General features: G+C 36.7%; 1 protein-coding gene across 1 annotated transcript in view; it reads left to right on the forward strand.

Annotated features, from left to right (window-relative positions):
- Positions 1-5960: 5960 nt before the first annotated feature.
- Cht7 (chitinase 7) overlaps positions 5961-14621 on the forward strand; it is a 150316-nt gene continuing 141655 nt past the window's right edge. Inside the window, exon 1 of the mRNA XM_074088882.1 lies at positions 5961-6132. Within this exon, the coding sequence (XP_073944983.1) occupies positions 6130-6132 (3 nt within the window). The 5' untranslated portion in view covers positions 5961-6129. The remainder of the gene's footprint in view (positions 6133-14621) is intronic.

The following is a 14621-nucleotide window of genomic DNA, read 5'->3' on the forward strand; positions in this document are numbered from 1 at the left end:
CACTGGGCCCGCGTGGGAACTACGGACCAAGCCCTCTAATTCTGAGAGGAGGCCCGTGCCCAGCAGTGGGACGTAAATAGGCTGGGATGATGATGATGATGATGTAAATCTGGTGAGAATACAATAATCTGCTGTAATCCTGGTAGACCGGCCAGGATTGTCTCCGCAAAGCGGAACTCCTCAGCGGTTAATGGCATCGACTTGAATTTTGGTACGGAAATGTAGCTTGGATGACAATGCAAGTACAGTCGACAAAGGTACAGTCAGCAAAAAAGCTTGTATTAAAAATGTAATTTTTAACAAAAACTTATCTAATAATCTAACTGGCGCACAAATTGGAAATTTTAGTACACTATAGCCTATTGAAATTATGCGTAAATCAGTTTAAAAAAATAGATAATGATCGATCTTAATGAATGAAATAAAAAGCAGGATGACCATGCAATTAGTTAATGAATTAAGCAATTACTCAACACACGCAGTAGTTAATTACCATTTTGTCTATATTTATCATTCAAGTTCTTATCATGTTTAATTAAAACTTTTTATTACCCAAGGTAATTTTATTAACAGATAACATCTTTATTTATTTCGTTGTTGCCTGCGACTTCATCTGTCGTCCACGGGATTTTTAAAATATTGCGGGATAAAAACTATCCTATGTGACGACGACGACCAGATGGCCTAGTGGTTAGAGAACCTGACTACGAAGCTTGAGGTCCCGGGTTCGATTCCCGTGTCGGGGCAGATATTTGTATGAAAAATACGAATGTTTGTTCTCGGGTCTTGGGTGTTTAATATGTATTTAAATATGTATCTATATCTATATAATTATATTTATCCGTTGCTTAGTACCCATAGCACAAGCTTTGCTAAGCTCACTTTGGGACTAGGTCAATTGGTTTGAATTGTCCCGTGATATTTATTTATTTTATTTATTATTTATGTCCTTTTCAGGGAGTTAAACTACTCCATAGTAAATACCTAGCTGTTGTTGGCTTCTCCATATAAGAAGGATACGTTTATCGTTTCAAAGTCAAAGTCAAAGTCAAAATATCTTTATTCAATTTAGGCTATAACAAGCACTTATGAATGTCAAAAAAAAACTATCACCGGTTCGGAAAAACCTCTGCTGAGAAGAATCCGGCAAGAAACTCAACGAGTTTATTTTAATATTATTGTTTTTTTTTGTTCTTGTTTTCTGTTTCTGTTTCCGCCACCTATTTTTGTTTGACATAACCATAAGTTCTTGTACCCAAATGGTTGTCTGGAAGAGATTGCTTTTAAGATTTATGGTGTGCAATAAAGAATATTTGTATAGTATTGTATTGTTTATCGCGCGCCCGCAGGAGCTTTATTAATGTCCCGGGATAAAAACTATTCCTTGTTATTTTCAGGGTGTCAGCTATTTCCATTAATTTATTTAAATAGCTGTTGCCCGCAGGAACTTTGCAATTTCCCGGGATTAAAACTATCCCATATCCTTTTCAGGATTTTAAACTACCTTTGTACCAAATTTTATTACAATCGAAATACTTTTAGGTGTGGAAACGTAACAAACAAAGTACTAACAAACAAACAAACTAATACATATTCACTTTTGCATTTATAATAATACTAATAAGGGTTGAAATTTCGATTTTTTTCATTGACGAGGTCCGTAGATCGATGAAAAATCAATTATACAAAATAAGTCTGTAATGTTCTATTAACGATACTAAATGATAATCGAAATTCGGAAGGTGATTAAAAATGTACCTAGTACGAGTTACAACATTAACTATTTTTTACAAACTTAATTATGTACCTAAATTAATTAATTAAATCGTCAAAAACCGCTTCACAAGACAATAATGTGTTCATGAAATTACTTTTATTATTAAAATAATAAATAATTGATCGGCGATCAAAAACCAAAGTAATAATTTTGTAAGTTAATACATTTCGAATTTGCGTCATGATTTTTTTTATGTAGATTTAATTGGTACACAGTCGCCATTATTATTATGACGTCATTAGCAGAATCATAGACGTCATAGTACTACTGTAAACAATGTTAAATAATTTTCTATACAGGAAACACCTACATACATGTATTATAGAATAACTCATGGTCTCCTTCCTTTTGTCTGCATCCTTTTGATTTTCAGATTATAGGATATAGTTAAAACAAGTTTTTTGTTAAAAAAAAACATTTTTATACAAGCTTTTATGCTTACTGTACTTTTTGTTGACTGTACTTACATTGTCATCCAAACTACATTTCCGTACCAAATTTTAAGTCGATGCCATTAACCGTTGAGGAGTTCCGTCCTGCAGAGACGATTCTGGTTGGACCACCAGGATCTCATTACCAGATTATTGTATTGTCATTGTTACCATATTAACAACAGTATGCCAAATTTCAAGTCAATCCAACTACTGGAAGTGGGTCAAATTTAACTTGCAAGATTTGACCCGCACATAGATTATATACATACCAGGGTTACTCAAAGTTACGCGAACCCCTAGGGGTTCGCTATTCGACGGTAGTTCGCGACAAGGTTTACGTGAGTCCAAAACCACCAGGCTGCAAGACTAGCAAGATGATTAAGGATTCGGAGTCTTTTTGTATTATTTATTTTTAATTTCTCCAACAGTCAATTTATTACTTTCTCTTTTTTGCTGTCGTCTAAAACTTTAAAGAGGAACTTTTAGGCAGATTTATATGGCGCGTGGTATATACATTGCAAGTTAAATAAAAGCTTTTAAAAATATCTATTATTCATGAAGCACAGCGTCGTCACAACCTAGTGTACACGTACTCTGGTGTCGGACGATTAGATCCACTTCGGGTCACTGCATCCAGCTAGTAAGTAAGTATAAAGTGTCGGTCAAACGTTTAGGTGTAAAAATATATACCTAAGTACTTATTTGTAAATTAAAATTTGTTCGTCATTATAGTGACAACCGAAAATATACAGCACGGAATGCTGAGGACCTGGGTTCGATTCCCAGCGCTGGTCTCCTTTTCTGGTTTTTTCTTTCAAGTAAGGAAGAAACCAATAGGCACCAACAAAAAAGACTGACTTAAGCACCCCGCAGAGCCTAACGGGAAAATATGTACATACTCAATCTCCCGGCTTTCCAGCAACTGGCTCAGGCAAGACTCTGTGGGTAAATAAGAAACCCCCTCCAACCCTCTCCTCCCCGTTATAAGCTCCAGGGAGTTGGGGAAGTGTGGCTTTTTAGACGATGAGAGTCCGGCACTGTTTGGGTCCACCGCTTACAGTTGTCTATAATGTATTATTCCCGACGGCACGCCGCCATCCTCCTCTAAAGCACTTCATTACCGAGTTTGGCCTGTAAAACGAGCAAAAAATTAAAACATAGATCGTCCTCGTCAAACTGAACAACATTAGTTCAGCGACTTTTTAAAATAATGGAGTCTTTGAATTTTCCTTTTTTCATACAATTTAAATAATGCTATCAATGTACGCCATCCTAAAACACAAGTGACGTCGTCTGTCACGCTACAAACATCAAGCATTTTGCTTTACATTGCTTCTTCGAATAAACTTAAAAGTGTAATCGAAATTTAAAAAAAAACTAATTATTTTTAAAAGTCGCTGAACTAATGAAAGAAAGAAAGAAAGAAAGAAAATAATTTATTTATAACAGCAGTGACACATTACACAGGTTAGAAAAAATAACAATAAGAAGTGTTGCCGCTATAAAAAGGTCCCGACTCAGCATATCGCACAGGTCTTCCGCCGGGCCACAAAAATAGCTACGAGACTAAAATATTACTTGGCTGTATAGCCCACATTATCATGGCCACAGTAATGAAAAAGATAAAAATAATTGACATTGACATAATGTTGTTCAGTTTGAGGAGTATGATCTATGTTTTTTTTTTTTTCTCATACTACAGGCCACACCCGGTAAATTTAGGAACTAAATAAAGTAAATAAGAGCAAGGACCTAGTTAGTGCGTTGCATTTTTCATAAATTATCAAATATTTTTTATATATGTACCCGCAGCCTGAGCCCAACAGTGGGAGGTATGACAGCGGAAGCAACGAGTGCAGCGAATCACCGTCTCTCCCCACTGCGACATTTGCAGGAGAAAGGAACGTGCGTACATTTATTTTTATAGTGCAACTTAGGATCCGAAAAAATAAAGTCTTGATAGTTGATTGTATTTTTTTTATCTTTGTCACTCAGTCACTGATTTGGGGCCGTGTTGTCTAAAGCACTGACGTTCGCGATCGCATTCACCATCCCTTTCTACCCTCGTCTTATAACATGTGATAGAAAGAGCAGCGGTAGGACCGCGGTAGGATTGCAGGTGGTAGGACCTTGTGCAAGGTCCGCCCGGATTGCTACCACCATCTTGCTCGCTAATCCTGCCGTGAAGCAGCAGTGCTTGCACTGTTGTGTTTCGGCGTGGAGAGTAAGACAGCCGGTGAAATTACTGGCACTTAAGGTATCCCATCTTAGGCCTCTAGGTTAGCGACGCATCTGCGATCTCCCTGGTGTTGCAAGTGTCTATGGGCGGTGGGATCTCTTACCTTCAGGAGACCCACTTGCTCGTTTAACATCCAGTTGAATAAAAAAAAAGTGGTGAAAACGATTGTGGCTCCATGTGTGTTGGACAATAAGACTTCTGACTGTAAAGCAATGAGGGTTTCTGTGACAGGCTAGTTGGCGCTTATATCGTGAGGTCTGTTTAATAACTTTGACATTCACGTCACGTAAATAACTTTACTTGTCCTACACTTTGACATTTAATTTTACCACAGGTTACCAAAAACGTGTAATTTTCTTTAATAATCTTTTTCGTCATAATAATCATCATCACCAGCTGGAGGACTTCCACTGCTGAACAAATTTTTTTTTCCTCAGAACGCCACAATGAACCATATCTCGCAACATGCATCCAACGCGTACCTGTAACTCTTGCGGGCTTGCCAGTTAACCTAGTGGGCTGGGATATGGTCTCCCACCATTGTATTCCCAGTTATGAGTCATGACTCTGAGATGTGTTCCTTTACTGCTGGCCTACTGGAGAGGCTGAGCCACGATACGCTATTTCACCCACTCTTAAGGTGATTTTCCACCGCCGAGGCGAGACGAGACGAGGCGAGACGAGAATTGAAATTTGTATGCGCGATAATGCATACAAATTTCAATTCTCGTCTCGTCTCGTCTCGTCTCGTCTCGTCTCGTCTCGTCTCGTCTCGTCTCGTCTCGTCTCGCCTCGCCGGTGGAAAATCACCATTACTCCGCTCGGCTATATAGCTACGCTATTTTTGAATAAAAGTATTGGATACAGCTCGACGAATATGCAAGTTTAAGTGGCAATGGCTGGGTGATATCACTTCAAAAACAGACAACCGTTGTGGGAGAAAGGCTCGCAAATAGCACCCACGAACCCGAAAGCGAAGCGTTCGCAGAACCCTCAGTAGCAGGGGGGTACTACGAAATTCGAAAATCGAAGTTTGTATTATACTGTCCTTCTCACTCTCGTATTAAATAATATTAGCGTCAGTGGGGTGACAGGATAAGAAGTTCAAATTTTGCACTTTGTAGTATAGGGCCAGGAATACTTGCTACCAAAGTTAAATCTCAGCTTAGTACTGTCAAAATGTAAGTAGGTAAATATTTAATTAAAATATTTAAACTTATACCAGGTTTAATTAGGTATCAATTTTCATTTATTTATTCTAGCAAGTTGTAATTAAAAATTGGGCTACTTCAAATTTTAACTCTATACAGAAACAACAAAGGCACGAAAATAATGTATAATTAAACAAAAGATGTAATTAAATCCGGCAGCATAACGGAAGAAAGCAAAATTAAAGAGTCGACGACCTTGAAATGCACGGATATACACTTTCATTTTTAAACCAATCAAAATTCATGTCAAAGTATCAAGACAGTTATGTCCACTGCGCGCGCGCCGCGGAATCGTAACGTACTTTCGGTTGGATTTAGTCCACGACTGTCTTTCGAGCAAGGCGGACGAAAGGACAGACAAACATATAAATTACTGACACTAGTTTATAGCGTGTTGTGTGTGTTGTGTGTGGTACTTTAGTGCTGTGACCAGGATTTTTTTTTGTGTTTGAAAGAAAAAGAATAATAATGGTGAGTTTTTTTTATTTATTTTAACGCATATTGGTAAATTAATAAGTGCGTGGGTAAATAGAAATTTTAAATGAAAGTTTCATGAGTCACCCTTTTAATATGGATGAGTAAGAGTGTTTTACATTACAACTTTTTTGGTACAAAATTAAACTAAGAAATAGTTATCAAAAGTGCGAAAAAAATATTGAGAAATAATGTTACAGATTTTTAATAATATTATTTTATTTTATACTAAGACGCATACGTTAATTTAATATACTTACGCGTTTCTCATGTATTTGCAGTCGGCGCATTTTTGTATTATATAGGGTACGTGCGCAACATGTTTCGGCTCAATCGGTGATCCTTTATCAATATAAAAAAAAAATATATCACTGCATCTCGTTTTCTCGGCGCCGTTCTAAATTGGAAACCGACGCGTGCGCACCACAATGGATAAAAACACACAGTTTCACTGAGAGAAAGTGGTGAACAATCACAGTAGAAATCGCCCGCTGTTGGGTTAGGTGTGCAAGTGGGTATATTCATTTATGCACTCATTTATACTCAAAACTGCCTTGATACTTGAATATTTGCGCCAAAAAAAACTATTTTTCTTCTGTATGGTTTTTGCGTACCATGCCCAATGATACATTTTAGAGTACAAAATTTTGACCCAATTTTAATTTTATATTTTTTTTGTCTAAAATATTAAGATCGTTTTAGTGAATAGAATTTCATTCACATTTTGTAACATAGGTTATTATTTTAAGGGATTGATCTTTTTTTGCAAGATTGAGTGGGTAATAAAAATATTACTTACCATTTCGTGATTCATCGTCTTAAATTTTTCTTTTGAATATACAAAGATGCCAATCGTCACATTTAACACAATTATCGGAAAAAATATTAAACAAAAAATTTAAAATCTTCGAGTTTTTTATGTACTTTTACTGTCTCTAAAACTCTGTAAGCATAAGGATAATGCTGGTACAAAAGCGAAAATTAATACAGACAAAGAAGCTGGGTTTCGCATCTGACATAAATAATACGTAAACATGAACAGAAATCTTTCAATTAGACATCAACGCGCTGGCGCTGAACTTGTCTATTGTATTTTCTTCGCAGAGTATCTATTAGACTGGAGTTGCCATATCTTTGCACTGCCACTATGGGAAACATTTTGAACAAGAGTTTTCAATTTTTGACACACATTATTTTTCTTGTAGTACCAAAACAAAATGAAAAACCTGCCATAAAATGAAAAACCAGCTCACTTTTTGACATTGCATATAAGCAAAACGGTCGTTAAGTACAAACAGATATATTGATTTGTTAGAATACCTACATTATTGTCTGAAAATAAATATCATTATTAACAGTATGTAGGTATTCAGTCCGTATAAAAACAAACATGCATAATTTTATAAGAAAAAAGTTATTGTAACGTCAATCACAGAAAAAAAAATACTGGCGTACTTATGGCAGTTATGATTTGTGAATTAATAGCTATAATTCAATATTTTTGCCACTATCAAACCGTAATATTTAACGGTAATGTATAAAAACGTATGCCATTAATTTTTACGGAGGGGAACATACGCAATACCTACTCCTGTCGTAAGTGTCCTTTTTTTGATTGTTTAATTCAGTTTCGGTAAAGAAACGTACCTTTAAATTAAGCAAACAGCGATCTGTCCTAGTTCGTGCCGCCGAAGGTCATTCTTTCGATTGTTATCGCGACATGTATAGAATATAAATACAGTCTGGCTAGAATGATATTTAGCTAAATACAGTTAGATTTATCTGTTTAATGAAATAAATATATAAAATAAATAAATATCTGGGACACTTGACACCAATTGACCTAGTCCCAAACTAAGCAAAGCTTGTACTGTGGATACTAGGCAACGGATAAACATACTTATATAGATAAATACATGCTTAAATGCATATTAGACATCCAAGATCCGAGAACAAACACTCGTATTATTGATACAAATATCTGCCCCGGCCGGGAATCGAACCCGGGACCTCAAGCTTCGTAGTCAGGTTCTCAAACCACTTGGCCATCCGGTCTTCTAAAATGGAAATGAAAATGTAGACGAATTTTGCAATTGTCCTATTCACTAATAATTGAGTAAAGAAAGAAAAAAAGAAGACATTTATTCACATTACAAAGACACACAAATATACAACAAACACAAATAAAAAAAAATAAAAAATACATACACGATTTTCCGTGTCTCCGCAAAAGTGAAACGGCCGCACAAATATACACAAATATATACTTAACTTATACAATAACACACACACGTAGTACGTGTATGTATTATTACTTATGTACGTACTAAAAATATCGTAATATATTAATTAAAAAGTATATATACAATAAAAGTATATAAGTCCCGCGATTTAACCCAAACGGGAGAATAAGAAAGCCTTCCCAATTCTAAAGCCGAGTTTAGACTTGCAAGAAAAATCGTGCAAGTCGCATTATATTACGGCGCTCGATTGACCACTACAAACTCGTTGGCGTTACGGCCTCGCAATGTAATGCAACTTGCACGATTTTTCTTGCAAGTCTAAACTTGGCTTAAGAAATTAAGAAAAGGTCCTTCTTAGTACTACAGTTAACTCTTTCACACTGATAATGATTAGCGCTGTCCATAATTACACTACTTACAAAATTCACACCTAAAATAAACAATTTTTTAGTTTTTTTTTGTCTGTAGGTCTCTACTTAATCTGGTAACCCTATGCCACAGGCAAAGTTTATTTCCATCACAGATATGATATAAACAAGATTTCCATGAATATAAACAAGAAAGTTAGCCAAGTTATTTCAAGTTGGAGGTCAGATATTACTTGGGGCAAGTTCGGACATCTGTCATAGATCGACTCCCAACTATGGTAATCGGGAAAACTTAGAGCTGTAGATGAACGGGAAATTGCGGACGAAATTATTTTATTTTTACTATTGATAAAATAAAATATGAGTGATGCCATAAGTGTGTTAAATAAGTTTATCTAAATAATTAGGTACTAGCAAAATACGTTTTAACGTTGACGCCAGTTTTCCACAATACGCGTAAAATTATCGATTCCCCGAATCCCTACATTCCCGGAGTGGTACAACTTAGAAATAATTAAAACAAGAGACTATTAATTTTTGACCCCTGGTGGCAATGGGTCTTGATGATTCACCACACGCATTGCCACCAGGGGATTGCAGATGCGTTGCCAACCTAGAGGCCTAAGATGGGATACCTCAAGTGCCAGTAATTTCACCGGCTGTCTTACTCTCCACGCCGAAACACAACAGTGCAAGCACTGCTGCTTCACGGCAGGATTAGCGAGCAAGATGGTGGTAGCAATCCGGGCGGACCTTGCACAAGGTCCTACCACCTGCAAAATGGGACGGCAACAAACTTTTGATACCCCTGGTGTTATAGGCGTCTATGGGTAGCGATGATTGCTTCCCATCAGGTTACACGCATGTTCGTTTGCCTAGCAGGGATGGGGAAATAGCGGCTCGCGGGCCAAGTCCGGCCCGCAACAAGATTTAATCCAGCAAAATTAAATCGGCCCGCGATAAACAGTATTCAAATGAAGGAACAGGATGTCTGAACATCATCTCGAGTGTGTTTTAAGAGTTACTTCAAGTAATTTGAGTCTAATTTCGACGCTATTAATAAACAGTCAAAATTTCATCTTTCACTCCGACCCAGCACATCAAAACAATAAATTTATATTTATTATAGATACATGATTTATGAGGTACATAATTTATTTTTGTTGTTTCTTGATTAAATTGAATATTTATTCAATACATGCTCCCTGGCCCGCGGAAATGTTGTAATTATTGTATATGGCCCATCTCTTAATCTATTTCCCCATCCCTTGCCTAGTCACTAGGTACTGTTACTGTGTGTGTGCCACAGCTGTTATAAATAAGTTATTTTTCTCTATTTCTTTCACTATAAGGGCTACCAAATTAGTTAAATATGATGTGATTTGACTACAGAAAGCGATATTTTTTAGGATTCTTTAGACCGCGGCCCAAAACGCACTTGTTAATAGCTAAGAAAGTGATAATTATCTTAATACTCGTTCAGATCTCACCTCTTGACATCAGCACCTTCAACCCCTCACGACTTGTACCGCACTTGGCTCTCACACGTAGTTCGTGCCGAGATAGAAACTTGTTTGTTGCCACAGTACCGTTGAATAGCAAAGGGCTTGAAGACAGCAATCGCTATGCAACCGGTCTCTGACGCAACGGGGCTCCGTTGCCTTGGGGCGGTAACGGTAGCTCGAACCGTTCGATGTTTGATCAAATGTTTGTGCAAACATTGGTGCATCATCTTTTTAAGACACGAGTATACATTGCGGGAGCGTGAGAGCTTTGCATTTTTTTAGGGGAGGGAGGGGGAAAAGCATGTGGGTTACTTGAAGGGAAGCAATCGCCGCCGTCCATTGACACCCGCAATATGAGGGTGTCACAGGTCCTTTGAAAGACTAGTAGGTTCGTAGTTAAAATACCACAAACGTACGTTAATACGTTATAGAAGGCTCGTTTTATAAAATTGTCCAGCTCCGATTATACTGTCCAAGGAAGCTGGTTCCATATTGTTTTAATTAGGTACTCGACATGTCGATAGATCTGAGAGTATTCCATACCTTAGGGTCCAAATGGAGTTCTCATATGTACTCCCTCAATCTGTTTATATGTCCTTCTGTCACAGAGCTCTAGTCTGTAAGAAAAAACTTGTAATTTTCACAATTGTAAAGGAATACTTAAACGTTTCAAAACATTTGCACATTAATAGCAGTAGAGACAAAATACACGCCATATCTATTAGTATTATTATGTCTACGTCACCCCACTTCCAGTGATTGGATCGACTAAAAATTTGTAACATAAAAGCTAATATTTTACTTTGAAGTTTGAGAAATAGCAGCAAACTTTACTTCCATTTATCAAGCGAGGTATTGTAAGCATTTCGCCAGACTTACGTAAAGACTCGTAACGAGCGACGCCGGGTTGCCTAAGCTAGTTGCACGAGTGCGATAACGCTTTGAGACTTCGTTAATTTGATACGCTTAAGAAAATCACATATAATATAATCTGTTATGGAATTTGCTGCCAATGTTGGCAATATAACTGTATTAGGGTGAAATTACCAATGAGAAAACAAGACACATCACTAGTTAAGGCACTTGTACCACTGTCGACGATGAACGATTAAAATTGACAAAAATAAATTATGACAAACCAACGCATCATAAATAAATGCGTATTTTAAATATCTATTTGGATATTAAATGATATTATTACTGATAACTCACGTCTTAAACCCGCGTAGTGTGCGTGTTGCGGCAGCCGCCGAGTCGCGTGCTCCTGAGAGGAAGGGCTACGAAATAACTCGGTTTAAGACGTGAGTTATCCGTAATAATATCATTTAATATGAGTGAGTCTCACGGTAGTTTCATGTTCAAAATCTATTTGGATAGTAGGAGTCAAAAAAGCGTTGCATGCGTTTTTTTTTAGTAGCGCTGCGTTTATGATGCGTCTGTATATACTGCGATGCTTAGGTCGGCCACAGACCCACCGATTTTGTTCTTGAAGAACAGAACATAATCCAGGTTCATCACATCGCTCACACTACGGCCGGTGAGAAAGATCGAATCGGCAATGCTGTAGATTGCTTGCTGACCGTGACCGGGCATTTTCGGGTCGGCAAGTATGGTAACAAAAGTCACACTTAGTTTGGCATGCCAACTTTCCGATTTCAATTATTTTCTGTTCTATTATAAGTGAAACATAACAGAATCAGTAAATCTGTAGCTGGTTTTATACAGAATCGCAAGTGTGTTGATATTGATCGAGAGGAAATACACCTGGAAATCGATAATTTTTCTGAGTGAACTTTATGAATATGATTTCAATGATCAATTTTGCCGTGGTGGCCTAGTGGTTTGACCTATCGCCTCTCAAGCAGAGGGTCGTGGGTTCAAACCCCGGCTCGCACCTCTGAGTTTTTCGGAGTTCATGTGCGGAATTACATTTGAAATTTACCACGAGCTTTGCGGTGAAGGTAAACATCGTGAGGAAACCTGCACTAACCTGCGAAGCAATTCAATGGTGCGTGTGAAGTTCCCAATCCGCACTGGGCCCGCGTGGGAACTATGGCCCAAGCCAGAGAGTTCTGAGAGGAGGCCTGTGCCCAGCAGTGGGACGTATATAGGCTGGGATGGAGGAGCGAGGATGGATCAATTTTGTAGACGTTTGATTTGTTTTCGATTGAGATGAGACTTTTTTTAAAGTACTGATAAGATTTTGACTTCATGGAAAAACTAAGAGTAGTATCGTTCAGAGTCGCGCATAGTGGTGACCGAGCTTAAGACTACAAACAAACGCGCTATAACTCCATAGCATTACGCGAGAAAGCTGCACAGTTGGTTTAACCGGTAACTGATAGTTAGGCCCGTTTTCGCCGTTCATGGTTCGCCGGCGTGATGCAACATGACGTATTATTAGCTACGTAGGGACGGCAAAAACAATTCACAAAGTCATCAAGGACTTACTTAAATTATCTACATATGTAAGATAGTTATATTTCACCTACCCTCTTAATATAAATAAAAAAATAAAATAATTATCATAGCGTATCACTTAGCTTACCGTTACTTAATCTGTTATAGCAACATTGTGACTTAATGACATAAAATTATCACATTGGGACATTAAAAGAAGGTATATAGGTGATGGAGAAAACAAAGGTATTTATTCGAAAAGGAAAATAGAAGTAGAAGACACAAATTGTTCCAAGGTTCAGGATTAAAACTTGATTGATGTATGGATGCAGATAATTTAAAAAGCACTAATAATAACCGATACTGACTTAACTGCACAAGATATGTATACTTACTTAATAAATAAAGTTGAATACATACAAACAACATTCTTAATTTATTTAAATGTTAATTTTATAAGTGTGGGTGGCACAGCTGACAAGTTCAAGGGAAAACAATACAGTAAATAAATCGAAGGGTTAAAATTTCGAATATGTTTCTTGACAATTTCTTAGTTAGCCATGTCCTATTTATTATTATGAAAATATAGATACGACATCCAATGTTACGCGAAGAAAAAAAACTCTTTACAGAACGCTTCACTCTGATACAGCTGCTATGGCGCTACTTGCTTGTGACGTCATATGATAGTATTTCTTTCTCTTTCTAATCTAGAATTTCAAAACTTTGTACCTCTGGTTAAAGTAAAAGTGGCTTAATAATTAATTTTCCATTCGATAACACCCATTGACCAGCTTTGATTTGTACATTTTTTTTTAATAGAACAAATCTATTTACTAGTCCATCGTGTTTTACTCTGCTGACGTTACAGTTACTGTTATACTACATTGACTTTTATACATTTGTACGCAGGAAATATAATTGTATTTGTATGAACAAATCAATTGATTGGAAGCACTGAACTGAGTAATGGTATTACATGTTACCGAAAACTCCGGCATATTTTTCCTGACTAAAAAAACACCTTAGGCAAATTGCAAAATTCTCACCACTGTAGTTTCAAAGTTCAAACCTACTAATATTATAAATGAAAGTTTGTAAGTCTGTTTGTTTGTTTGTTACCTCATCACGTCTAAACCGCTGAATCGATTTAGATGAAATTCGGTATACAGATAGTTTGAGTCCCGGGGAAGGACATAGCATAGTTTTTATCCCGGAAAATTACAAAGTTCCCGTGGGATAGAGATAATCGAATTCTACGCGGACGGAGTCGCGGGTAATAGGCTAGTATCTCATAAATTACTAAAGCGATTTTAATGTAACTTGACTAAGACTGTTATACAAACTGACATTTAATATTATAAATACGAAAGCTACTTCTTCTCTGCCTCTCTGTTACTTCTTCACGCTGAAACTACTAAACCAAATTTGGGTGAAATTTTTGAGCAAAACTTTATAGTTCCCGCGGGAAAGCGATTAAGAAATTCATTGCATACGAAGGCACGGGCGACAGCTAGTTTAAACTAATCGTGATCTAAATCCCGTAGAAAATATACTTAGTTTGAAATAATAATTATTATAGAATAAATAACAAATACAAATAGGTACTTATCTAATTAAATCATTCAAGTTTTGCAGAAACGGATATCCCGTATACCACTAAGTTAATTCATGTTGTTTGAGGTAGGCATTGTGTTATGAAAAATACAAATACAAATATTATTTATCGAGTTTTGGGTTTTTAATATGACTGTTATTTAAGTATGTATGTATATATTCATTATAAGTATGTTTATCCATTATCTAGTATCATAACACAAGATTTGCTTTAGGTTCAGGTCAATTAGTGTCAAGTGTTCCATGATACTTTGCTACTAATTTGCTACTCTACTAAGTAATATAATAATAATTGATTTATTTCAAAACTCAAGGCTTCATAATCAACAAACAATATGAAAACAAAACTATCA

Source organism: Choristoneura fumiferana, chromosome 6 (assembly GCF_025370935.1).
Source record: "Choristoneura fumiferana chromosome 6, NRCan_CFum_1, whole genome shotgun sequence".
Classification (NCBI taxonomy): domain Eukaryota; kingdom Metazoa; phylum Arthropoda; class Insecta; order Lepidoptera; family Tortricidae; genus Choristoneura; species Choristoneura fumiferana.